Genomic DNA, 27,995 nt, shown 5'->3' on the forward strand with positions numbered 1-27,995 from the left:
GAAGGGCCACCTCCCAGAAAAAGGGAGCTATATATGTAACTGAGGAAAGATCATGCAAACCCACCCAAGAGGGAAGTAAGGGAACCAACCCCTCACCTGTTTAACATTCGGTTTCTTCTGTCATCCACCTCAGCTGCGTTCCTCAATTGAACATAGCTAAAATGGTCCTACAGTGAAATTTATAAACAAAACCCCCGCAACCCAATTAGTAAAGATGAAATCTCTGAAACAGAAAATAAAACGATTTTAAACACACACAGCCGAGCATGCCACGCTTTTCTCAATGCTGTAAACATCTAGTTCCAAAAACAAACTGAGCAATTCTACATTATTCTAACCTTTCCCTCCCCCCATACCCTCTGCCCCAGAGATCCCAACCAAACTGGTGAACCAGGGAGCTGAGGGTGCTAACACATCTGGGGCTAAGTAGCTGAGGCTAAAGCAGACCCTTGCTTGACATGTTCCTTTATCTGAGTGTGATTTCTCCAAGGCCGGAATGGCGAGAGACAGAGGGGGGGTCTTGGCTACATCTTGTTGGTTTTTATTTTTGGTGGGTTTTTATTTTTGGTTCGTTCTTGTTTTGTTTTGTTATAACAAAGAGGCCTTCGGGCTTTAAAATCACTTTATTTAACACCCCTTATTGCCCAAACGGGATAGCCGATTGGATTGTGCCTAACGACAAAGTTTCCTTGCTTTCTTCTATCCAAAAGTAAAGTTGTTGCACTCCAGTAATGTCAAAGCTCTGGGCTGGGGGAGGAAGCGCGGAAAGGAACTGATTAGCGGGGGGGTTGAAGGAGAAAGAAGAAAGTCACATACTAACCGATTCCAAAGACCTATTAGTATGTGGACGAATGTAAATGCTGGAGTCACTGTGGGTGGTCCTAAAAAGGAAATACAGGTGGTCAATTGTAGCCTCATGGCAAGACGCAGGTGGAGGAGACCAAGCCCAGCCGACTCTTCTGCATATGGCTTCTACGGCCTCTGATTCTGGAAAGGTTCAGAAAGGTGAAGGGTCTGTTTGCCTGGCTCGTTGCATGGGACAGCCAAGATGAGTGTTTTCACAGATCTTTGGGGCCTGGGTCTCCCTTGTCTAAAAGCATCCAGTAAGAAGGTTGGGGAGAAAATTGCCCAGGGAAAGCAGATAACCACTAAGCAGATAGGCCATTAAGCAGTGGTGCTCAGTACTCTGGCTCTGTGCTCTTAAATCACTCATGGTGGTGCTTGGGGGACCAGATGGGATGCTGGGGATGGAACCTGGGGTGGCTGCGTACAAAACAAGGGTCCTATCCACTGCACTGAGTCTCTGGCCAAGAATCACACAGGTTACTCCTGGCTCTGCACTTAGGAATCCATCCTGGTAGTGCTTGGGGGATCAGATGAGATGTAGGGGATTGAACCCGGGTTGGCTGCATGCAAGGCAAAAGCCTTACTTGCTGTGTTATCTTTCTGGCCTGGATCACATATTCTAAAGGGACTGGAATTGGGCAGATGGATGGGGTCCTTGTTGGCAACCAGCCCTGTGGTCCGGCCTGAATTCTCCTGAGGCCTCTTCCAGCTCAAGTCAGACTGGATGGATGATGGAGTTTGAGGAAGGAGCCGCTGACCTCTAACCCCAGCTGACCTACCCAGGGTGAGCAAGAGTCTCTGCCAGGAGAGTCCAGGCTTCCGTTCAGACCCTTCAGTTTGTCTTATCTGTAAAATGGGCTGGCACCCCTCAGCCTTGTTCAGATGGCAGAGCTGAGCACTACTCTAGCTCCCTTGGAGCCTCTTAAATAACCCTTACCCCACCACCCCAAACCACTTTTCACCGGAGAAACGCCACACGGGGGGCCATCGTTGCAGAACACTTCAGATTCGTGAGGTAGATGATTGACTCCAAATTTCTGGTGGCTGTCTGGTTGTTTACACCTGGCCTTCACTCGCTCCTGGAATGGTGACCCTCTCCCAACTCCAGGTCCTACTTATCCTGCAGATTCCGGTCCAGGGCACCCCAGCCTCGTGCTCTGAAATGGGAAATTCCGTCCCACCCCGATGGCCAAAGGCAGCGTTGGGGACCCAATCCTCAAAAGACAACAGTGGACCCTGATCACTGAGCCTCAATGGCCAATGACATTACTGGGGACCCACCCAATCACTGAGTCCCGACAGGGACAATGCTATGCTCCAATCACCAACAGTTGATCTTTTAGAAACACTATGCCTGCCTGACTAGGTTGCCAAACTTAGGCCAGTTACAGTGGTGGGGCTCATGTCCCCACAAACTGCCACTGCTCAGGCCCCCTGCTCAATGTCTAGCTGCACCCAGAGCAAAGACAGGTGTGTTCATGACAACTGTCATGGCCAGGGAGGCATCGAGGTTTTGAGAGCTGAGGTAGTTTCTGTCCAATCTGCCTGTGCCCGGAAGTTGGGCACCTAGGTGGGTAGCCAGGAACACCCAGAAATTTCCCACATTTCCTGGGCTGGGCCCCCCACTCTGAGGATCCCAGTAACTTCCTCCTTCACCCTCTGCTGGCCCCAGATAAAAGGCTTGGAAACAGCCCATGGAGTCTGAGCCACAGGTGCACCTTTTAACAGGGAAGCCTGGTTTCCCACACTTCTTTGTGCACCATAAACTGTGCACCGTCCTACATAACTGTTTATGGGGTTGCCTGAGACCTGCACTCAATATGGAGGTGTCAGGGACCTGCTGAGGGTGGGAAAGGAGAGAGATCAGGATTGCCTTTCAGACATCTCTGAGTCACAAGGCCATGCTGGGGGACATGGGGTCAGGGAAAAGAGCAGACAGAATGCCAAATGTCCTGCCATCTTTCTCCATGTCCAGACATTGTACCCACCATCCATACTCCCTAGTGGCTGGTCACAATGTCCATATCATATTTGGGCCCATGGGACAGGGGTGACCCAGCAGAGAACAGTTTTTCTCTGACACTCAATCAGCTACTTATAGCCTACCTACTAGAACCTTCCCCTCTTTCACCTGGGTGCTGGAACAGGGGCCCTCAAAACCCCCTTCAATCAAGTCCATGCTGCTTACTCCCACCCACCCTGCTCCCCTGTTCCCTGAAAAGGCACCAGGAGTGGGAAGAGCCAGCAGTAGCATCCTTCCAGGCTACCACCATGAGCAGGACTGCTCACAGTGAGGTCAGGGCAGGGGGAGGCGGCTTTCGTATGAAGTGGGGCTTCATTGAGGTCTAGGCTCTTGGGTTAGAAAGGGCTGATGGGAAACGGGAGCCAGCTGTGGGGGACAGCAGGGCAGTACCTGGACTGGATTCTATGGTCACTGATGTCATCTTCCAGGTCATCCGAGGAGCGTGCAGGCTCAGGCACTGTGAAGATCTCGCTGTCCACGTGGTCCATGTGTTTCCTCTTCTCCTTTTTTTTGGTGCTGGTTGATTCTTCGAGCACCTTTGCTTCTTCAGGGTTTGCTACCTTTTCCTTTTCCAGGTTGGAGGATTCCTGGGATTTAAGACAAGATAAGTGGAGAGAGGTTAGCCCTAAGTAGTGAACCTTCTGGCCCTGCACTTCCTATGTGCAGCCCAGCCCCTGTTCTCTGGGTAGAGTTTAGGGCTACAGAGTGGGGAGACAGCCTGTGAATGGTGGGGTGGGCTCTACTTTGAGTTTTTCTATGTGTATGTTTTTGGGGGCCACACCTAGCAGTGCTCAGGGGTTACTCCTGGTTCTGTGCTTAGGAATTATTCCTGGCAGTGTTTGGGGACCATATGGGGAGCCGGGGATCAAACCTGAGTCAACCATGTGCAAGGCAAATACCCTATCTACTGTGCTATTGCTCTGACCCATAAAATATTTTTAATATAAAGTATTTTTATGCATATACTTACCTACAAGATTTACAGAAAATAAAACCATACAGAATGGAGGGATAGACAAAATAATCTCACTCATTTGTGGGATATAAGAAAAATAGATAGTATGGTAAAAATATCCAGAGACAACAGAGGTAAGGGTCAGGAGGTCCATGGTAGGTAGCCTGCCATAAACAGTGAGGGCAGAGGAGGGGCCATATGACAATGAGAGTAGGAACCAATCTCTGTGGAAAAGAACTGGGTGTTTGATATGCATGGTACCCCTTCATTAACAATACTGAAGACCAGTGTCTAAAAGGAAAGAAAAAGGAAGAAAGTGAGGAGAGGAGAGTAAAATACCTGCCCCAGAGGCAGGCAGGGGTTTGGGTGGGAGGGAAACTGGGTACATTGGTGGCAGGAAGTGTTCATGAGAGAAGGGTAGTATACACTTTAAGACTGAAACTCAATCATGAACAACTTTAATCAAGAATTTAAATAAAGGGGGAAATGCAGAATATATAGAGTTCCCTCATAAGACTCTTAGGAGCAGAGGTTTTTATTGCTACAGTTCAAAGATTAAGTTTATACATGTGAAAGCAAAATGAGCACATTTCAGTGAAACAGTAACTGTCCTGGTTAAAATTTGCTTTGAATTGGGGCCGGGAAGGTGGCGCTAGAGGTAAGGTGTCTGCCTTGCAAGTGCTAGCATAGGACGAACCACGGTTCGATCCCCCGGCGTCCCATATGGTCCCCCCCAAGCCAGAGGCGATTTCTGAGCGCATAGCCAGGAGTAACCCCTGAGCATCAAATGGGTGTGACTCAAAAACCAAAAAAAAAGAAAAAAATTGCTTTGAATTAACTGAGATTTATAAGACTGCTCATGAAGTACTTAAACCTTTTTTCTAATAAACAGTAAAAGGCACGTTCAGTTCTTTAAAATATTTATAGCAGGGCCCGGAGAGATAGCACAGCGGCGTTTGCCTTGCAAGCAGCCAATCCAGGACCTAAGGTGGTTGGTTCAAATCCCGGTGTCCCATATGGTCCCCCGTGCCTGCCAGGAGCTATTTCTGAGCAGACAGCCAGGAGTAACCCCTGAGCACCACCGGGTGTGACCCAAAAAACAAAACTAACAAACAAACAAAAAAATTTACAGCAATCCCAATAATTTCTCTTGGGGAAAGGGTTTGGACCACATCTGGCAGCACCCAGGCATCAAGGTATGGGATAGACTCCAAAGAGCAGGGACTGTAATAAACAGGAGCAGGTAAGAATCTCCCCCATTTCACTTAACTATAACAGCACGGCCATTCCATAGTACCTCCGAAGACACTGGGCAGAGGAGACAAAAGCATGGTGATGGCTAAATAGCATGAGATATGTCTTGTCTCACCCTGGAAACCCTGGAGGCTGGAGCCTGCACCCCATAGAGGCAGATGCATGGAGATCTGCACCGGGCACCCAACTGGTGGTAAAGCACTGACCACAGGCATCTGAGGCTGTGGGTTCTATCCCCAGCACTAAGGACAGGACATGTAAAAGTCAAACTTTGCTCCCTGGGCCCTGAGAACCCCCTTGGGCAACACTTGAGACACAGCCACAGAGGTGGCCAAATTGTAAATCGCCTCTCCACCCCGGAATCTTAGCTTCGGGCAGTGAGTAAGTTAACAACCTAACTGCACCTAAGACCCCAGCCCTGCTCTGGGTTCATGAAGGCACAGTCTGAAGTTGAAAAGTGGCCCACTGAATTTTAAAGCTCACGGCGAGACTAAGAGGACTTGTTGAGCCTTTTTGGGCCGTGCAGGCCACACAGAGCCATGGTCCCCAGTACTGACCATCAACTGTCACTTTCTCACACTACTGCTCTTTAAGCTCCACAAGAAGAGCTCAGACACTGAGAACATGCCAAGCCAAGAGTGCCAGTGCCTGGCACCGCTGCACAGGCTGACCCTGGTTCTGGCAGCAAGCAGTCTGGGGGGTCCCAGGCCAGTGAGTCCTTCCCAGCTGCTCTGTGGTCAGAGGTACAAGTGAGCATTGAGCCTGGTGAGTGCAGTGGAAACACAACTGTTTCGGAGGTCCCCATCATCACAGCTATACAGAGTTTGGAGAGGAGGCTCTTCCTACTGCAGTGAAGCCCCAGGCACAGCCTGAGTAAGGGCCAGAGGGAGGTGCTCTGGGCACAAAATAAAAGGAAAATACATTTTGGGGGACTGGGGGACCTGTCCCAGCCTGCCTGCACCCCAGAGCACATCTCCTTAGCTTCTGGCCCTGGGTAGGTGATAAGACAGTCAGTCCTCTTCTGCCCCATCTCTATACTTGATGCAGAAGCTACAGAATGGACCAGAATCTCGAAAGTAGGACCGGGTGTTCCTGAAGTCCCACCCACGTACCTGCGGGCTTGTTATGGGGACACTCTCTGGGGTCACATTTGGAGACCCAGCCTCTGGGGCTGTGGGGGGTATAGGCTCTGGGCTGGGCAGCTCAGCCTCTGCTTCCCATTCTGGACAGAATTCCTGGTCACTGTCAGGGAGCTGGACTTCAATTGGCTCCGACAAAATGCCTCTGGCCTCCTGGTCCAGCACAAGGTTCTCAGCTTCCTCCAGCTCCTCCTCTTCGTTCCTCACATCCTCCGAGCCCTCGGCAAAGGCCTCAAGGACGGCCGAGAGTGGTACCTCATAGTGAGGGTAATAGAAAAGGTCATGGGGAATGACAGAGATCTTGGAGAGTGGCGGGGAGCGCCTCAAGTCCAAGCCCTCCTGGCTGCGGCTGTCCAAGGTCTCCAGGCTGGTGCTGTGGCTCGAGATGTTGGCCAGGAATTCTCCCTGGGGTTCCTCAGGGGTGCTGCTGCCATCGTCGATGGAGCGGCGCCGCCGGCCTGGAGATTTGCGCTTAGCCTTCTCATATACCTCGGGCTTACTGGCCTCTAGTATGGGTTCTGTGGGCTCCTCGGGCTCAGGACTCATGCTGGCTGACTTAGAGACCTTCTTGCCTGGCTTCTCAGCTGCTGCTTCCTCCACAGTCGGCTCCTCCCCGAAGACCTGGCTGGTACAGGCATAGTCGACCAGGTCGTTATTAAAACGGGAGGCCTTCAGCGGGATGCCCTCAAAGCCATCTTCCTCTTCCAGAGCCTGTGTGGTCAGCAACTGCACCTTCAGCTCCAGTGAGGGTGCTAGGACCACATTGCTCTGGGCAGGCACAGGGGAGCCTGGGGGACTGGCCATGCTGGGACAGGGTGGTGGACTCGAGGCCCGAGTGGGCTTGTCCACGTTGGCCACTGAAGTCACTTCCTTTGAGGTCAAGTTGAAGGTAACTTCTGGTTTGGGCTTCCTCTCCGACATCCCTGCAGCCAGGTTGTGTGGGTCTTGCCAGGAAAGCCCCTTGGCCCTTCCCCAAGGGGACCCTTCGAAGCTGAAGGATGTGTCCTTACTGTACGAGGTATCCTCAAAGTGCACCGTTTTCTTAATGGGCAAGGAGCTGGACCTCCGGCTCTCCTTTCTACAGGACAGGATGGAAGATTCTAGAAGCGGCTCATTGTTGCTGCTGCTGCTGCTGCTGCTGCCGCAGCCACCATTGCTGTTCTGACTCATGACCCCTGAGAGGACCTGGCCCACCACCTTGGTGGGGCTGTCTGACAGCGGCACATGGCTATGGGTACTGTCCAGGAGTTGACTCTCCTCCACACTGCCCGATGTCTCTGAGACGAAGACCTTGGCGGGGGGCGGGTGGGCGGTCTCGTTCACAGTATAAGTGCGCTCGCCATTCTCCGTTAGGAGCAGGACTTTGCTCTCAGGTTCAGCCCGGGCTTCCTGGATGTGGACAAAGGTGGACTCAATGGGAGCTTCTCTGTCAGAGTCTACAGCCTCATCCTGCAGAGAGACAGGCAGAGAATGCCATCAGAGGAGAACGCAGACACAACCTGATGTCCTTGCAAAGACCACAAACCTCCCGGGACCTAGTTCTTGTGAAGGTTCTGGTTAATACAAAGATGGGGGATGGGGGACAGCTGACTATGAATTGCTCTGCAGTGTTAGCATAACAGAGCAATTAAAAAAAACAAAAACGAGGGGCCAGAGCGGTGGCGCAAGTAGTAAGGCCTTGCCCGCGATAGCCTAGGATGGACCACAGTTTGATCCCCTGGTGTCCCATATGGTTCCCCAAGCCAGGAGCAATTTCTGAGCACATAGTCAGGAGTAACCCCTGAGCATTACCAGGTGTGACCCTCCCCCGAAAAAATAAACAAAAAACAAAAAACAAGAAACAGTTGCCATGTTCGAACTAAACCAGCTCCATAGACTCATTCTTTTCTCGAATGAGACAAACTGAGCCATGGAAGATCCTGGTGGATACAATCCCAAGCAGCAGAAAGCTGGCCATTTCAGGAGGAGAGGGTAGCAAGCCTCTGCCCTGCCTACGACACCCTTGCTATCTTGATCACCGAGAATCTCCATTTTCCCAATAGACCTGCCTCATCATCCCTCTAAGCTTGCCTTCAAGAACACCAATCTGGCCAAACTTTAGGTACACCAATTTGGTGTCTGGTATCACTGACATTTTGGAGCAAGTGCGTGCACCTTTCCCTTGTATCTTTCTTCTCCTGGGAAACCTGGCAGCTGACTACGTGGCCCTACAAGTTGCAGTATCAATATAGTGCTGTGAATTTCTGGACAACATTTGTTTGATGCTGTCATTCCTATAGGAACACATCAAGTTAACAGAATGGATAGTTAATAGTAAGAGCTTACAAAACCTTCTGCTGCTGTACTATAACTTCATTGGTGATACAATAATTTTCAAAATGTGCTTGCTACTGTACTTTTTCTTTTTTAAAACTTTCATTTCTTTTTCTTGGTTTTTGGGCCACACCCGGTGGTGCTCAGGGGTTACTCCTGGCTGTCTGCTCAGAAATAGCTCCTGGCAGGCACGGGGGACCATATGGGAACACCGGGATTCGAACCAACCACCTTTGGTCCTGGATTGGCTGCTTGCAAGGCAAACGCCGCTGTGCTATCTCTCCGGGCCCCAAAACTTTCATTTCTTTTTTATTTTTTCTCTCTAACTATTTCAATAACTTTGCTTTCATTTATCTGGAAACATATATTATGCTCAAATGTGTCAACTATGTGATGCATTTTCTTTAAATAAAGTAAAAAAACAAACATATTATCTCCCTGTCCAAGCTGTGGCAGAAGAGACACTCAATACACTGAACTCTGAAGAAGCATCGCAACTTCTTCAAGCCTCTAGACCAGTGATAGGCTAACCTTTTTGAGACCGAGTGTCCAAACTGCTGCACAAAACCAAAGAATTTCCTCAAAGTGCCAGCACATCAATTAAACCTTAATAACAAGATTTTATCTAAAAACTCTATAAATTTTATAAATTTATTAATTGCGGACCTTCCCGCGTGCTAGCTGCAAGGCCTTCGTGTGCCACAGCTGGAACGTGTGCCATAGGTTTGCCATCGAAGCTCTAGACCAATGCCTACTCTGGGAAGAACAGCAGAAGAGCCTGACCCACCCACAGGAGGGGTTGAACCAGTCCACATCACAGTGGAGGAGCAGGCTGGTGTTAAAGATTAAACCTAAAAATGCCACTGTGCAGGCCAATCCCCCACCCACTTTCTCTCTTACAGGGACTCCCAGCTTCTTAGGAAGCCCTTAGAGAGCAGGTGTAACTAGGACCGAATGCACAGTGGACTGACTGCGCCCCAAAAACCCAATGAAGCCACAGAACTGACATTTAACTAAAATGCAGAGATGACCAACAATTCCCAAGATGGTAAAAAATGACCAGGTTGTCCATGAGCTGGGGAAAAGCCACAGAAAAATGCCATCAGCCTTTCTACACCCCATCAAGCAAACACTTTTAATTTTCAGTTGAAAAGGTAACCCTTATTTTTGTTTATTTGTGGGGAGGTACCTCCCAAGCAGTAGTCAGGGAGTCTTGGGGTGACTCCAGACAGTACTCAGCCAATCAGGCCATGTTTCATGCTCAGACCCCAGGTTGCTGGGACCAGTAGGGTCATTCTGCTCATGGGCATAAGGGTCACTCTTGGACTTCTACCTATATTATACCCTGTGAAGGCCAGGTGGTCAGATGGTGCCAGGGATATAACCTGGCTAGGTGTATGTCCTAATTGCTGCATTACCTCATGTTGCCAGGTCAAAAAATAAAGTGCTAGGGCCAGAGCGATAGCACAGCAGGAAGGATACTTGCCCTGCACACAGCCGACCTGGGTTCAATCTCTGGCATTCCATATGGTCCCCCAAGCATTGCCAGGAATGACCCCTGAGCACAGAGCTAGGAGTAATCCCAGAGAACCACTAAGTATGGGCCAAAAACCAAAAGAAGAAAAAACTAAACATGGAATGGCAAAGAAGCCAGAGAATGAGAGGGATAATCAGAGAGACTAGAGCTGGTAGGAAGGAGACACACAGATGACCCGGGTTTGAACTCACACACAAAGACCCCAGTGTGTCTATTCAACCCATTGGACAAAAGCCACAGAAGCACCTCTTCACGCTGAAAATGGAAGCCAGGGTCTGAGGCCGGGAGTGAAAATGGGCCTGGCATGGTAAATGACACCATCAAATACTCTGAAGCATTTTCTGAAGTCTTCCTGTTTATGAGTCCAGAGTGATAAGATAGCAAGCAGAGCACTTGCCTCATATACAGTGACTCCAGCACCTTACGATCCTCTGAGCCCTGCCAGGAGTGATTCCTGAGCACAGAGCCTTGAGAGATCCCTGAGTGCAGAGCCAGGAGTAAGTCCTGAGCACCGCTGGATGTGACCCCTAAAACAAAAGTCTTTCTGTTTAGGACCAGGAGAGAGCACATGATTTATATGTGGGAGGCTCAATTTGACCCCTGGTTTGACCCTTGGTTTGATTCTTGGTTTTGTCCCTAGAGAACTACCAGAGTGTAACTCAGCAGTACTGAGTCCCCCTGGGCATATCCAAAAGCAAAAAAAAAAAAAAAAAAGATTTTTATATTTCTGGGGTTTTTTTGGTGAGGGAGTAGTGGTTTGTGGGCCACACCTGGCAGTGCTCAGACTTTATTCCTGGCTCTGTGCTCAGAAATCACTCCTGGCAGACTTGGAGGATCATATGGGATGTTAGAGATTGAATTTGAGCTGGTTGCATGTAAGACAAATATAGCCCTCCCTGCTATGCTATCTCTGGCCCCCCAAAACAAATGTTTTCACAGGATGCTCTCACTTGCCTGGGTCTATAGAAAAATTAGATGAGGAAATGTAGTATAGTAAAGGAAAATGCCAAGATCACCCCAGACCCCAGAGCTTAGGGAGAAGGACAGAAAAGGCAAAAAATTAAGGTGCAAAGGAAGAAGATGAGAAAGGGAAGTAATGGGAGAAAAGGTCGAGGCTTCATTACACTGGGAATGTGGGAGAGTGGTCCCACATCTCTGCATCCCAAACACAGACTCTGCAACACTAAAACATAAGCTGCCACCATTGAACTTTATGATGTGCCTGTCAAACAGGTGGGGTAGAGGATGATGGAGTGTGGGAGGACTGAGGATGGGAGTTGACATGGGTGAGAGGATTGGGTTTGAAGTAAAAGCCTAAAACTCAACTATTAAAATCTTTGTAAATCATGGTTCTTTAGTCAAATAATGAAAAAAGAATATCACTAAGTTTTCCTGCTTAAAGCCAAAAATGAATTTAAAAAAATACAGAACTGGGGCTGGAGTGGTGGCCCAGGTGGTAGGGCATTTGCCTTGGATGCACTAACCTAGGATGGGCCATGGTTCGATCCCCCAGAGTCCCATATAGTCCCCCAAGCCAGGAGCAATTTCTGAGTGCAAAGCCAGGAGTAACCCCTGAGCATCACCAGGTGTGGCCCAAAATCCAAAAAAAAACAAAACAAAAAAATTATACACACACACACTCACACAGAATTAAAACAACAGCACAGAAGGTAGGGCATTTTGCCTTACACTAGGCCAAATCCTTAGCATTCCATATGGTCCCCCAAGCACTGCCAGGAGTACAGAGCCAGGAGAAACTCCTGAGCACCACCAGGTGAGGCCAAGACAACAACAACAACAACAAAAAGAGCAGAACAAAATCAACACACAGGGCAGAGACAGCCTGAGGGACTAACTGTAGAGTGCAGATTTAGCATGAAGCTTGTCTCCACAGCCATGTGGTCCCCGAGCATCACCCGGCATGATCCCCTCTGAGCCCTGTGCTTGGAACAGTCCCTGAGCACCTCCAGGTGTGGCTCCAAATTTCCTCAGTCCCCCCAAAATGCTCAGGGCTTAATTCCTGATTCTGAGTACAGGAATCACGTCAGTTGGTGCTCAGGGAACCATAAGGGGTGCTGGGGATAGAACCCAGTTTGGCACATACAAGGCAGGTGCCCCTCCAGATCTGGGTGGCATTTCAACCACACAGGGAGCCTTTGGAACAAAAACATGACAGGAACTCAGAACATCCAGCCCTGGCTTGATCTGGCTCTGATGATGTCCCACTGGTCCAATACTTCCCAAATTGCATATGAGAGAACCACTTACGGGGTCCACCTCAGGGAAACGTTCTAGAAATTGTGCCACGTATGTCACGATGGATTGCTCATCCGGTGTGTCCACCATAATGTCTGTAAAGAGAAATATCGAAGTCAGTCAGTCACAAGATCAGGCTTGCAGGGTCCCAGAGGCAACCATGGGCCACACCCAGAGGCTACCATGGGCCACCATGGGCAACACCCTGATTTTATGCTTGCTGAAAGGTGGAAGGAAATGGCACAGTTGAGCAAGAAACAAGAGCCCAGAGGCCCCGTTCCCAGGACCTTGCAAATCCTTCCAGGCCGGCTTACCACCAGGTTGGGCTGAACTAAGTCCCCTCCTCAGTGCTGACAGAACCCCTATATTAGCTGTATTTTCCCCAGGGAATGTGGCTGGATAGACTTATATGTCTTACATAATATACACATCTCCCAACTTTATTCTGCTCCATGAAAGGAACCTGGCCTTCATGGGAACTATCTGGAAGTCCTGCTGAGCATCACTTAATTAGAGAGTCTCTGCAGTGCTCTCCAAGACAGACAACATCTGACAACCTCAGCCTCATTAGAGACTCCTGGAGGTGGGTGACTCCTGTAGATTCCCTGAGGTGGGCAAATTATATGGCCCCAAATAAGTCTGAGGAAGGCATGAGCGCAATATGAAAAAATACTTGTGTCATTATGATGTTAAGAAGCAAGCAATGTGGCACTTCAGCCCCAAGGAAGGATCCCAGTTATGGAAATAGGCTGTAAATGAGATGGATCCTAAAATTCTGAGGGGCTGGAGCAATGATAGTCCAGCAGAAAGGGCATTTGTTTTGCAAACAGCCAAACCCAGGTTAGATCCCCAACATCTCATATGGTCCCCTAGGCACCGTCAAGAGTAATTCCAGAGTGCAGAGCCAGGAGTAAGCCCTGAGCACTTCCAGATGTGGCTCCAAAACAAAAACAAAAAGCTTCTTCAAATTGATCTGAGAACTAAGAACCAGAAGGTTCTGTCCAAAGCCTTTCTGTAGAGCCAAGGAGGCTGCTCAAAGTTTCTGCTTTCAGGAGCCCCATAATTCTGCAGCATCCCCTAAATACTGATCAAGGAGTATCTCCCAAGCATGAGGGGAGAGACTTAGAAATCAATGCCCTTCACAAATCCCCCAGCCAGCCTTCCTTTGATATTTCTGCCACTTCTATTTGGGGGGGGGGGGGGACGACGACAGGGATTTGGGTCACATCTGGCAGCGCTCAGGGGTTACTTCTGGCTCTACGCTCAAAAATCACTCCTGGCAGGCACGAGGGACCCTATGGGATGCCGGGATTCGAACCACCATGCTTCTGTATGCAAGGCAAGTGCCTTACCTCCACGCTATCTCTTTGGTCCAATTTCTGCCCCTTTTAAATGTTCCACATGGGCTGTGTTAGTGACAAACTATGTCACTTGGAAGTAAGGTACCTTCAGGCTCCAGGAGCCGGGGAATGTGCAGAGCATCATGAGCGATGGTGAAGGCCTTCTCCAGGTTAACCCGCATCGGCTCCTCCAGCGCCTGCTTCATGTCCACCAGGCTGGGGTCGATGGCCTTGATCACAGCCAGGAAGGCCAGCCCACTCCTCCAGCTGCTTGTGAAGTCCTGCACCGCCACGCCGTACCTGCACGAGAGCGGGAGATGAGACACTATAGTGGGATGAGGCCCACTGGGCACAGGACCTGGGAGAGTCAGTCAGCACTTTCCCGAAACTCACCAGGAAGCTGCATGAATTGGACCAGCCTATGAGTGCCCAAACTCTCCCTCTGAAGAGGACACACCACATATGGGCATGGAAAAACCCCTATTCCAGGGCATGGAAATTGGCAAGTGGCTGACCTGGATTGGATCTTTGGCCTCCCATAGGTTGACCCTAGCCTGCCAGGAGTGATCCCTGAGCACAGATCCAGGAATAAACCCAGATCAGGTGTGGACCAAAAACAAACAAACAAACAAACAAAAAACAGATCTTTTCTGGATCACAGCACAGACCCTCTAAGCCCAAAAATTATCAAAGCTTTCTTGGATCTTTTTTTGTTTGTTTTTTTGTTTTGTTAATGCTGTTTAATTTTGGTTTGGGGCCACATCTGGCTTACTCCTGGTTATACACAGGAGTAATTCCATATTGTGCTGGAGTTCAAACTCAGATCACCTATACATAAGGCAAGAATCCTACCCAGGGGCCGGAGAGATAGCATGGAGGTAAGGCGTTTGCCTTTCATGCAGAAGGTCATCGGTTCGAATCCCAGCATTCCATATGGTCCCCCGTACCTGCCAGGAGCAATTTCTGAGCATTGAGCCAGGAGTAATCCCTGAGTACTGCCGGGTGTGACCCAAAAACCACACACACACACAAAAAAAAATCCTACCCACTGTAGTATCTCACTGGCCCCCAAAGCTCTTATTTCTTTTTTCTTTTATTGATGTCTTTATTTATACAATTTGATTACAAACATGATTGTAGTTGGGTTTCAGTCATATAAAAAACACCCCCCTTCACCAGTGGGACATTCCCATCATCAATGCCCCAAATCTCCCACCTCCCTCCCTGCCCCTCCCCGCTGCCTGTATTTGAGACAGGTTTTCTATTTCCCTCATTCATTCACATTGTTATGCTAGTTGTCAGTGTAGTTATTTCCCTAACTGCACTCACCACTCTTTGTGGTGAGCTTCATATTGTGAGCTGGACCTTCCAGCCCTCATCTCTATTGTCTCTGAGAATTATTACAAAATGTCTTTTATTTTTATTAAAAACCCATAGGTGAGTGATACTATTCTGTGTCTGTCTCTTTCCCTCTGACTTATTTCACTCAGCATAATATATTCCATGTACATCCATGTATAGGAAAGTTTCATGACTTCATCTCTCCTGATGGCTGCATAATATTCCATTGTATATATGCACCACAGTTTCTTTAGGCATTCACCTGTTGAAGGGCATCTTGGTTATTTTCAAAGGCTGGCTATTGTAATAGCGCTACAATGAATATTGGTATGAGGGATTTTTTTAATTGTATTCCTAGAGTTTATCTCTAGGAATGGTATAGCTGAATAATATGGGAGTTCAATTTCCAGTTTTTTTAGGGGAGGTTTGTTGCTGTTGTTTTATTTTTGGTTTTTGGTTTTGGGGTCACAACTGGCAGCACTCAAGGGCTACTCCTGGCTCTACACTCAGAAATCGCTCCTGGCAGGTTCAGGGGACCACATGGGATGCCGGGACTCGAACCACCATCCCTTTGCATGTAAGGCAAACGCCCCACCTCCATGCTATCTCTCTAGTCCCCATTTCCAGTTTATTTAGGAATCCCTATATTGTTTTCCTAAGACAGGGACCAACTCCCGATGAGACTTCTGGGGGCTGCTGTGGGGAGGTGCTGAATGGCAGGAGGAGCCCATGGCATATGGAGGAGATTTGGAAATGGGGGAGCTGCTCAAATGCTCTGCCTAAATATCTGGGGGTTCTGGTGTGAAGGATCTAATAAAACAGAGACCGGGACAAAAAGAGACCAATGAACAGAAAGAAACCAATGAACTCTGTGCAGCAGGAGTGCTCACCATGCTTGGCAGATTTTCTTTTTTTTTTTTTTTTTTTTTTTTTTTTGGTTTTTGGGCCACACCCGTTTGACGCTCAGGGGTTACTCCTGGCTATATGCTCAGAAATCGCCCCTGGCTTGGGTGGACCATATGGGACGCCGGGGGATCGAACCGAGGTCCTTCCTTGGCTAGCGCTTGCAAGGCAGACACCTTACCTCCAGCGCCACCTACCCGGCCCCGGCAGATTTTCTTAGACTCCGCCTGGAACCCTCTAACTCCAATCCTTTCTACCACCCACCCCAGGGGGGTCTCCCCACAACCTGAAAACAATTCAGTGGGTGCTTACTTCCTGGTCTTGCGCTGCACCCAGGCCAGCAGCGTCCTGATAGCCTTTCTCTGGTCCTTCACAGAGAGGCCCGTGCTCCTCTCAGATGTAGGGGTGGGTGGGAAGGAGGAGTCTGAGTCGGTGCCCCCTGAGCCAGGTGACAGGCTAGAAGGTGGTGAATTTCTGCTGAGGTTGCCCGTGAGCTCTTTAATCTGTAAGATAAACAGCACATCAGCTGCCACTGGCAACTACCTTGGTTTGAGCCCCCCAGAGAATGGGTTGGACTAGAGTGGCCAATGGGAATGACCAAGTCCTCAAGAAGCAGCCGGACACCCCTGCCACCACCGACCTATATCTGATCCAGACAGAAAGTGAGGGACATTTGTTCCTGCTTCTGGGATAACCCAACCTTCTCCCAGACGGATTCACTGCAAAGTTCAATTTTGTGATTCTGAAGTCCCAAATGGAGGGGAATAGTCATACAGAGAACGGAGTTCACCCCATTTTAAAGATCTTTGGGAGTAAGGTGGAGAGATAGCACAACAGGGAGGATATTTGCCTTACATGTGGTTGACCTGGGTTTGATCTTCGGCATCCCATATGGTGATCTGAGCCTGCCAGGAGTGATTCCTGAGTGCAGAGTCAGGAGTAACCCCTGAGCACCATGGGGTGTGACCCCAAATCGAACAAAAACAACAAAATATCTCTGAGACTGGGCTTGGAGTGATAGCACAGAGGAGAGGGCGTTTGCTTTGCATGTGGTTGACCTGGGTGATCTCCAGCATCTCATATGGTCCCCCAAGCCTGCCAGGAGTGATTCCTGAGTGCAGAGCCAGGAGTAACCCCTGACTGAGCACAGCTGGATGTAGCCCCAAAACAGATGAACAAACAAATAAAATCTTAGGAATTTAGGACAGATATTCCAGTGAGTAGAATGCTTGCCTTGCATGTGGCTGACCTGAGTTTCATCCCCGAAGTCCCACATGGTCCCCTTTGAACACTGCTGGTATGGCTCCAAAACAAAAAACAAAACAAAAATCTCTGGGATTCCTGACCAGAATAAACCAGCTCATCCACAGCTGTCAGGGAAACATTCAAATCTCCAACTCTTTGTCCCGGCTGCTGGGCTGCACTGGACAACTCTATCAGGAATGCCCTTTACCTGGAAGAAGACGATGATGTTCCATATCAGTCCCAGGACCAAGGAAGGGTTGCCGTCAGCTATTTCTGCAGCGTCAATGCTGACCAGTTTCACCTATAGAGAAGCCAAATGTAAGTTGAGCAGGAAGGAGTTCCATAAGGCAGGAAGATTTACTTGTTTGGGTATTGGGGGAAGGCACTCTTACTGCTAATGGGCTATCCTTGGCTCTGTGCATTGAGGGGCCTACCATATACAGTGCTGGGGCTTGAACAGGGGTCAGCAGCATGCAAGGAGAGCGCTTTAACCCCTGTGTTGTCTCTAGGGCTCAGGGTTCCAACAATCTTGTCTATCTCTTCTGAGTTATAAGAGGGGCTAGAGGGATGGCACATCAGGGAGGGCATTTGCTTTGCATATAGATGACCCCAGTTTGATCTCTGACATCCCATGTGGTCTCCCCCAAACACTTCCAGGATGATTCCTGAGCACCGAACAAGGAGTAATCCCTGAGCATTGCCAAATGTGGGCCAAAATTAATAAAAACAAAAACAAAGAAAGAGGCAAAGTTACCTACCATCCTTCTGAGCAATTTATAAATATTCTTAGTATGTGCCCAGAGAAGGGATTGGGGTCCCACTCTCAGGCATACACATTAGCTGAAGGAGTTTCAGATACCAAACACAGGATGCCCAAGGTCACCCACCAGTACAGACTCTCAGCATTTTCCCAGCTTTGCAGAGAGCCAATGCATTTGTCAATGCAGAGAGCCAGGGCAAAATGGCCTACTGATCAGTTAAAATGCACCCCAGACCAGAAGGTCATGGAGGACCCAGGTCCCTACCTAAGGTCTGACTTCAGGACATGCCCTGGCCACTCTCTCAGGTACAGCTCAGTGTTGTTTGAGCTCCCTAATGGCTGGCCCCCACCCCATTTGGAAGGACAGCATGCAAGCTTCAAAGACAGAAGCTGCTGGGACCAGAGCAATAGCACAGCAGGGAGGGCATTTGTCTTGCATGCGGCTGACCCCCTGGCATCCCAGAGGGTCTTCTGAGCCTACCAGGAGTAACTTCTGAGGCAGAGCCAGTAGTAACCCCTGAGTATATGGGTGTGGCCCCCAAACAAACAAAAATCAAAGATGGGGTCTGGCTGGTTACAGTAAAGAGGAGAACTCATTCATTTTCTGGGGCTCTCAGACACCTGTCTCACGCAGCTCCCAGAATCTGAGATCTCAGAGAACCCTCCCTGAGGGCCATCATGTTGTGCATCACAGGACCCATCAACTGTGTCCACTGTGTGGGAGAACTAGATGCTTCCCCTTCCTGCGGTAGGGCCAGGGGGTGCTCCAAGGGTGCCTGTGGGAGGTGGGTTGGGGGTCCTGGGGAGAGGAGGTAGGTAGACTCCACAGTACACAAAGGGCTTAACAGGCCCACCCATCTCCCTCCCCAGGCGGCCCTAAGCTCCAGCCCAAAGGCATCGGGCACTCACGCTGCTCTCCTCCAGGAACTGCAGTGCCTTAGCGATGTTGTTCAGCCGGAAGATGCGATGGGAGGAGGATTTGTACTCGTGCAGCTGCAACACAAGAGCAATGGTAAGAGACACAGCATCTGTGAGAGTGCAGGTGTCCCAGGTCAGGCATCCCCAATGGGGCTCCTGAGGCCCAGGCCAAGACTGGGGCAGTTATGTCAGTCAGGGAGGGAGAAAGAGCAAAAAGAAAGGAGGGGAGAGCAAAAGAGAGACAGATGGAGGGAAGAAGAGAGAAAATGAGAAAGTGAGACAGCAAGAGAGAGTAAGAGAGGGAGACAGAAATGGAGCGAGTGAGAGAGAATGAGACAGAGTGAGGGAAAGGGAGAGGCCAAGGAGAAGGGGAGAGAGAAGGAGAGGGAGTGAGTCAAAGAAAGAGAATGAAAAACTGAGACAGGGAAGTAAGAGAGAATGAGCAGAGGAACAAAGTGAGTGAGAATATGAGAGAGAGAGAGAGAGAGAGAGAGAGAGAGAGAGAGAGAGAGAGAGAGAGAGAGAGAGAGAAAGACTCAAACTTGTCTCAGCTCTTGGCTCTCAGCAGTCATCCATGAGGTACCTCCCCTGAACCCCCTTCTCCCCATTGCTGCCCTCCACCCTGCAGGGACCACCACAGGCTCAGTTTCCACCCTTTAGAATTCTGGGTCCCCCAGAACGCAGGGGATCTGCTCAGGCACAAACATGCATCTGGCAGGGAAAATTCACAGAAGCTGTGGGCTGTGTGGCCACACCAGTGGGTCACCGAGTGCTACAGGGCGGCACAAGGACAGATCCGTGTGGGGACCCAGGTGTACATACCAGGCCTCGGCCCGACAGCACCTCTAGCAGGGCCATAAGGATCTTGCCATCCTGGATATCGACGAATAAGTCTTTCACCTCCAAGGGTGGGTTACACTGGGGGAAGACAGAAGAAGTGGTTAAGGGGGTGCAGGGGTGAAGAGGTGAAGGTTGGAAGGGGTGCAGGGCCCACAGAACCAGTGGGACCCAAGCCTTCACACACCAGAGCAGGCGCTAAGTCCTGCAAATGACCAGGGGTACTGGAGGAGAGTCAGCACCCATCAGACCTGCAGGCTGGGGCACCCACATCTCCCCAGACCCAAACCCTCAACAGGCTCCCCAGGGAGAAGAAAGAAAGAAGAAGAAAGCATTCTTAAAGCAGGTCCCAGGGCCCGGAGAGATAGCACAGCGGCGTTTGCCTTGCAAACAGCCAATCCTGGACCAAAGGTGGTTGGTTAGAATCCCGGTGTCCCATATGGTCCCCCGTGCCTGCCAGGAGCTATTTCTGAGCAGACAGCCAGGAGTAACCCCTGAGCAAAGCCGGGTGTGGCCCAAAAACCAAAAAAAATAAAAATAAAAAAAAAAATAAAGCAGGTCCCAGAGAAGGAGAGCAGGAGGAATGAGGAAGGTGTGGCTGGAGAATGTCAAGTCTCCAAAATCACAGTCCCAGTACATAATGTTCAGCTTGGTGCCCACCCACTGCGCACCTGCTGGTGTCAGGGTTCACATGTGATAGTGTCAGTATCCACATAGTGCCTTGCAGGATAAAGGCTCTTGGTCCACCCAATCAAGAGTCACCTTTCCCATCCTAACTGGGGGCACCAAAGGCTGGGCACAGTGCTCAGGCAAGTCCACTCCTTGAGACCCAGGGAGGCCTGCTTGGCATAGCCAGGTCATGAGCGAAGAGAGTGAGCCTCTCAACTCAGGAAGGATTCCACCACACCCAGTCAAGCTCCATCCTATTCATGTCTTCCTGAGGTGGCCTTCAGCCCAAATCTGGCATGAGGGGTTGCTGCAGATAAAAGCCTGGAAGGAGGTTTTATGTGTAGGTGGAACTTGGGGTGCATGGGAGTGGCTGTAGTCAGTGGGAAGCCAGGAGGATATTTGGGCTCATGGGCTTCCTATGTTCTGCTCTAAAAGTAACACCCACTCACACCAAACAAGCCAAGCAGATGACACCTATAGAGTCAAGACCCCACCAATTATATTGTAGAGGCACAAGACCACAGATTACACTGAACAGAGATACAATGCCACAGATTATACTTTGCAGAGGCAGGACCCCATGATATCACACTGTGCAGAGGAAAGACCCTGAAGGTTACACTGTATAGACAGGACCCCCAAATCACTATAGGGGAGACAGAATCCCATGGATCCACTGCAGGAAGATAGAACCCCACAATCACACTGTAGGAGGACTGGCCCCCACAATCTCAATGGAGGGAGTCAAGACCCCACAATTCCACCATAGGGAGACAAAATCTCACTATCACAATGCAGGAAGGGATCACATAGTATCGTAAGATCACATCGTAGGGAGACAAGACCCCATGATCACACCATAGGGAGAGAGGACCCCATGGACACACTGTAGGAAGACAGGACCCCAAGATCTCACTGTAGAGAGCCAGGACCCCTCGATCCCACTGTAGGGAAATAGGACCCCATGGATGACACTAGAGAGACAGGATCTCACAATCACACTATAAGAAGGGAGGACACCACAATCATACCATAGGAAGACAGAACCCCACTGTAAGACAGAACCCCACGATCACACTGTAGGGAGATAGGACTCAACAATCACACTGTGGAGAAATAGGACCCCAGGATCACACTGTATAAATATGCCTCCCTACAATCACACACCACTTCTTTGCATTTACTATACTTGCCAAGATCCACCACTCCCATAGGACCCTCACTTGCTCTACTAAGCAGCTGGGGGAGTCCCCAAACCCCAGCCCAGAGGTTCCCCAGCTGGGGCCTTTCTTTAAGGAAGGGGCCTCAGCTTTTGCAAGCTGCCCCCTAAGAGGAAAGGGGTGCAATGAATGAGCAGCACCTGATTAGAGCCTCACCAACCCTGTAAGTAGCCATGGGGGTGGCCTCTTCCGCAGAGTTTGGGGTACCCTCTGAATAAAACACATCTACCAGGGGTTCTGGCTCCTGCCTCTGTGCTTCTCTTCTAGCAGAGCCTCTCCTCTTTCTGCTAAAAGGTGCTCTGGTCCCATCCATCCAATTCTGGCTTCACTGAGAGGCATAGATGAGGCCCAGAGGACGGAGGATCAGATTGGGGTCACCAGATTTGGACAGTTGTCCCAAAGAGTTGGGCTAGATATGGCCGGGGAGTTGCATGGGTCAGACACATCAGCAGAGGGATTTGCAAACTGACTGCCCAGGAATCCTAGAGTGCCCCACAGGATGACAGAGAGGTGGGGTGGGTGGAGAATCCACAGACCCACAGCGCCCCCTTCAGGCTGCCAGCAGTGGGGGGGTGACTGTATTCAGACCTGGGGACAACGGGGTCAGTGCTGGGCCAAGCCACCAGAGCTCTCCCCTCCCAACTACAGAGGGGCAGTGATGCTTTCCTGAGAATTGGCAGTGATTCTGGGAAACAGGGTTCAGACAACTGGGCCATCATGAGCCCAGACCGGCAGGAAGCCCTGGATCTTCTCCTGGCACCAGTACCATGAGGGGCAGTGAACCTGACATTCATCTGCACCCGGGTGCAATAAAAAAAGGCATCACAGAAACAGGGATATGGGGTGTAGAGAAGGGAGAGTCCTATTAACAAATGACTGGAGCACAGAAATCCTTGGGAGGCAGGTGGCACGGTGGGGCTGGCCCCTTATTTCCAGGATACCCTCCTTCTAGAGAGCTGTGTGGGGCCCAGTGGGGCCAGGAAGGAAATGGGTGTTCCCCTTCATCTTACTGAGAGGCCCCCCCTTAGCCAAAATACAGGCAATTCTGTCCTCAGGACCTCGGGGCAGACTTTACTCCCAGACAGCCTTTGAACCCAAAAGAAAACAGTTTGATTTTGTTTTGTTTTGTGACTACCCCTGATAGTGCTCAGGAGCTGCAGAAGATGGGGAGGGGACATATAGTGCCAGGGACCAAACCTGGGCTCCAGCCTTCAAGAAAGGGTGTTAGTTAACTCTTTGGGCAATCTCCCTAATTCCTCCAAAGCTAGTTCTTTTCATTGCAAGCTCCCAGAACCGGGGTGATTTGAAGGGGTGTTTGCTGGGCCTCCTCTGGTTAAAGTCTCTTCCTGAGAAATTATTCCTGCTAATGTGAGCAAAACCCACAGACCCCCCACTACTCAGCTAGCCTTGCTCAAAGAAATAGCCAACCTCATTTGGGAGTGGGGGTAAGAGAACATTCATTTCCACAGGGGAGTTTAGCACAGGGGCCCCTGGCCTTGGCCAGAGGCCAGTCTGCAGAGGTGGAGGAAGAAGAAACTGAACCAGCTCCAGGCCAAACACCCCTCAGGATGCCCCCCAAACAATCTGCAGGCTTCAGGACATTGGTCTGGCCCAGCCAACAGCACCCCAGGGCTTTTTGTAGGATCCAAGTCCCGGGGTAAAATGAAGGAATTTTTCCAGAAGCCAGAGACTCGGTAAATATTTCTGACAGTCTTCAAATTGCAGTTAAGCCCAATTCCCCGTGGAACACCCCGGTTTCCTTCACATGAAAGGTGCTTCTTGAAAGGCTCAAGGTTGGAAACACGGCTGTTAATTTCACCCCGTTTATGAGGCTGTGGGCTCAGGTGCGACCTGATTTATCTTCTGCCCCGGCACAGCCGTGAGCCTTAAGAAGGGGCAGGATCAGGGCCAAGGAATCGGCCTTCTATGATCAATGCTCAAAGAGGCTCATTTGGGGGCGCTGGACGAGTGCCTGGGGTTTGCTCTGCTTCCCACTGTACTTTCCAGCATTTACTTTATAACCTAAAAAAAATAAAATATCCAAACCAAGAAATATGCCTGGTGACATTCGGTCCACCTGAAGGAATTTCCAGATACCACCACATACATCAGGCATTCACTTAGGAATTCAGCCAAGTCAGATTTTGGGAACAGGCTTTCTTTGCTGGCCCCACCTACCCCTAAAATACTAATACCACTACCACCAAAAAAACCCTAGGTTTGAACTGGAGTAATAGCACAGTGAGGAGGGCATTTGCCTTACATGTGGCCGACCAGTATCAATCCCTTGCATCCATACGGTCCCCCAGAATCTGCCAGGAGTAACTCCTGAGCACCACTGGGCATGGTCCCAAAGCCAAAATAATAATTGATAATAATACTAATAATACTAATAATGATAATAAAACTCAAGGCTTTACAAGTATAGCACTAAATGTAGCAATAGTGAAAAATTATGGAAATGGGATTCATCTGGGATACTCGGCTGATGATCCCCAAAACACAGAGGTGTGTGCTAATGGGGGTCCAGAGTGCCTCTTAATTACTAGACCCCACTTGAGGCTGCCTCTGGTTCCTTTTCTCATAGTGCTCAGAGGAACCAACAGCTGCTCTTGGATCTGGAAGAGGGAGAGCAGGAGAAATACTCCACATTCAAAAGAGAAGGCACCAGGTCTCCCCATTTGGAGGGAGATAAGGCAGATGTGAGGGTGGCCTCAGGGAGCCAGTGGAGGGAGTCCTGGGTAGCTGCTTCCACAGGCAGCAAAAGTCGCTTCCCTCCTCCTCCTCTTCTTCTTCTTCTTCCTCTTCTTTTTCTTTTTTTTTTTAATTGGTTTTTCCTTTAGGAGGAGGTGGTGGTGGTGGTGGTGGTGGTGGTGGTGTGGTGGGTGGTGGGGTTGTGGTGGTGGGGTGGTTCCTCTTCCTTTTCCTCCCCCTCCTTCCCTACTTCCTTTTACCCTCCCATCTTCCTCCTCGCCCTTCAGCCCAGGCCAATTGGAGAAATGAGGAAATCCCTAGCTGACCAAAGATGTAAGACCACCCACAGGAAGGGAATTTCTACTGGACCCTGTGGTTCCCTGCAGGCCCACTCCCCGCTGCCCTCCTCCTGCTCAGGCTGGCTGGGGTGAGGGCCAGCACAGGAATGTGGGAGCATAACAGCAGCAAAGGTGCAAGAGGAGGAGATGGACCATAGGGGACAGAATAGGCGAGACACACAAAGGACAGGTGGCAGGACCAGGAGAGATGATGCAGCCTTAGCCTGGAAGAGCCAGTTTGCTCGAGAAACAGGATAAAGGTGGAGTATGATCAGGCCAGTCCTCAGGATTAAGGGAGCCCAATGTGTGCGCTAACCTTATGCAAAGTGAGTTCACTGATCAAAGTAATTATGTGTGGCCAGCAGAGTCAAGATGGGCATCAGCTTAGCAAAAAGGTGCCAAGTGGGCACCAACCAATCCCAAACCTCATCAAAGCTCCCAACCCCAACACCCTCCTATTCCAATACACCCATGTTTGAATCTGAGGTGATCAGCCCCACCCCAGAAAAGCAGCCAGGCTGTGCAACTGTGAAGGACCCAGACCTTTCTCCTGGGTCCACCCTCTCCTCTGCTGGTAATTCTGAAAAAGCAAGTCCAAAGTCTCACTGACTGCTGAGATCTGAGCCATGTGAGTTCTACGGCCCCCTAATCTGGGAAGTGAGAGAGAAGGGGAGCAGCTGTAAACAGGAACCCCCCATTCCTGCCCCTGAGTACAGGACCCCTTACCTTCTCCAGGTGTAGGTTGATCCAGCGTGTGAAGGTCCTTTTCTGCACGTTTTCTCGCTCCACTGCAAAAAAGAGGTGCACAGTAAGCTGAGCACAAAGAAATGTGTGTAAATAACCCGCCTGACAGCCTGAGGCAAGACAGGACCCCAGAATCTCTTCCAGAAGGAGGCTGGCATGTAGCCCCAGATGCATTTCACCTTAGCCACATCCAGAGTGTCCACAGCAGATGAAAATCCCTCAAGTTCAGATACAGAATAAAATATTCTACTATTGGGGCCTGAGAGATAGCATGGAGGTAAGGCATTTGCCTCTCATGCAGAAGGTCATCGGTTTGAATCCCGGCGTCCCATATGGTCCCCCGTGCTTGCTAAGAGCAACTTCTGAGCATGGAGCCAGGAGTAACTCCTGAGCAACTGCCGGGTGAGACCCAAAAACCAAAAAAAAAAAAAAAAAAAAAAAAAATATTCTACTATTGGGGTCAGAGTGATAGCACAGTGGGGAGGGCATTTGCCTTGCACAGGGCCAACGTGGGTTCAAGTCCTGTCATCCCATATGATCCTGAGCCCAGCCTGGAGTAATGTCTGAGCACAGAGCCATGAGTAGGCCTTGAGCACCTCCAGCTATGCTTCCAAACCAAAAAGAAAACCCTACCTTTCAAGGGTGATTGCTATTTAGCAAACATCCAGGCATCCCCAACACATTTCCATAAATCTTTTTTACTTTGGTGGGGGGGGGGCACTGATGATGTTTGGGAGACCGTCTGTGCCAAAAACACTTGTGATCAGCCCACGAGCCTCTCTTGGGCCCTTTCACACAACTTTAGACCCTTTAGGAAAAAAGAAACCATCCTTTTATGATGACTTTTGTTGGGGCTACACTCATTTTTCTAGTCCCTCAATAGTGCGGGGAAGGTGGTAGGGAAATGTTTCTTGGGCAAGAATTAAGGGCCTGGGTGGCCTGGGTATAACCCTGGAGATGCTGTGAAATCATCCAAAAATTTCTCTTACTAGCAAGCTCAGTAGGGGAGGCCACACCTTTGCCAGGGCCAGAGGTAGGCATCGACCCCAAATCCATCGAAGGCCCCATAATTATGCCAGCAGCCTGAAAACAGAAGGTCCAGCTGAAATCTTGGTACCTCCAAGGATGGCAAAGGGGTCTGAACTGTGCAGAAAATGAGCCAGACAGACACCTCCACACATGTCCTCTGGGCAGGTATGTTTGATAATTTAACCCTCACTTGGACCAGCAGAGGCAGGAAGTGTCAGAACTTTTAGAGGAGCTGCAGGGTGCTGGCCATCAGACCCCCTGTCAAAGAGAGACTGTGCCCCTAGTACAGATGGACAACCAGACTCTACACCTGTCTGGCAGCCTCAGTGAGACTTTCTCCACTTCATAAGTCTTCATAGGTCTGTGTCATATCCCTGTGATGTCCATACTCGCTTCACAGAATTAGCTAACTTGGTGCCTAACCCGGGGTGGGGTGGTGGTGGTGCCACCCATAGATGGCAATGGCCCACCAACTCCTAGCAGTTCTCGAAAATATCTCCAGAGGGGCAGAAGCAATAATAGCACAGTAGGGAGAGCATTTGCCTTGCATTGGACAATTCGAATTTAATCTCCGGCTTCCCATCTGGTCCCCCGAGCACCACCACCACCAGGAGATTCCTCAGGCAAGAGTAACCCCAGAGCACAGCCAGGTATAGTCCAAAACAAAAACAAAAACATCCTAAGAGTCTGAGCCTGCTAACTCCTAGACAGCTGAGTTTTGGACAGATCCATAGGGAAGACTCCCAACCCCAGCACTTATAACAAGTTCACATTTCTTCCACCCTGAGAAAACACCAGGGAAATTTCTCTCCTAGGAGAGGCCAAAATAAATAAATAAATAAAAGGTGAATGCTTTCTCTAATGACTCTGGCTCTTTCTTCCCCTCAGCTACATTATTAGGTTAAAGTAGGGCCCATAAATCAAATTTTAATATTGGGCCTTTCAATCTTTTTAATTGAAGAGCCGGCAGACAGTAATTGCGCCCGTAACTGCTTTCCTTCTCTTTGCTGTCTCCTCTGTAAGGCAGGCGCTTTGGCAGGCAGATTGGCGCTGTAGGGGGAGAGGCCCCCAGAAAGGATCACAGCGAAGCTTCCAGAGGACTGGGAAGTTGCTGGCTTTCCAGGTTTCCCCATGATCAGGCATTTTCCTGGCTCCTGCCTGCCACCCCCTCCACCCCCTGAAAGGAGCCCCCCTCCCCCTGATTGCACTAGGCTCTTTGCAGTTTGATCAAGGTGGCTCCCTGTCCCACGAGGGTGGGGAGGGTAGGAGGGTCTAGAAACACAAGTGCAGTAACTGTCTCCTCGCTTTTCACCCTGGACCCACCACAGGCTGCCAAGCCTTGGGGTGGCAAGTTCCAGACTTTATTACCTAGTTCCAAACTGCCCTCCCCAAAGGCGGGCCCACTTACACGTCCACCCCCAACTGTCTTTAAACAAGTTTATGGGGACTGTAAAATTTTTACAGACACATTTAAACATCCAAGCTGCCCTCTCTCACATGGCTTCAGAGAGCCAAGCAGAACCCCGGAAGCAGAAGCGAATTTGGGGTAGAGCTTAGAGCTCAATGGCTGTTAAATTGGCCAAAGGGAAGGGTGTGAATGAGGAAGTGGGTATCTGCTAGTCTAAACGGATCTC

At 49.9% G+C, this 27,995-nt stretch overlaps 1 protein-coding gene across 1 annotated transcript in view; it reads right to left on the reverse strand.

Annotated features, from left to right (window-relative positions):
* Positions 1-27,995, reverse strand: part of CLMN (calmin) — an 88,462-nt gene that overhangs the window by 5,420 nt on the left and 55,047 nt on the right. Inside the window, exons 2-12 of the mRNA XM_049769778.1 lie at positions 25,315-25,376; positions 19,653-19,748; positions 18,822-18,905; positions 17,361-17,453; positions 16,220-16,410; positions 13,770-13,963; positions 12,336-12,418; positions 6,191-7,666; positions 3,260-3,456; positions 821-881; positions 97-167 (exon numbers count right to left, since the gene is read on the reverse strand). Coding sequence (XP_049625735.1) covers positions 97-167; positions 821-881; positions 3,260-3,456; positions 6,191-7,666; positions 12,336-12,418; positions 13,770-13,963; positions 16,220-16,410; positions 17,361-17,453; positions 18,822-18,905; positions 19,653-19,748; positions 25,315-25,376 — 2,608 coding nt within the window. The remainder of the gene's footprint in view (positions 1-96; positions 168-820; positions 882-3,259; positions 3,457-6,190; positions 7,667-12,335; positions 12,419-13,769; positions 13,964-16,219; positions 16,411-17,360; positions 17,454-18,821; positions 18,906-19,652; positions 19,749-25,314; positions 25,377-27,995) is intronic.

The sequence above is a fragment of the Suncus etruscus genome, chromosome 3, assembly GCF_024139225.1.
Source record: "Suncus etruscus isolate mSunEtr1 chromosome 3, mSunEtr1.pri.cur, whole genome shotgun sequence".
NCBI lineage: Eukaryota > Metazoa > Chordata > Mammalia > Eulipotyphla > Soricidae > Suncus > Suncus etruscus.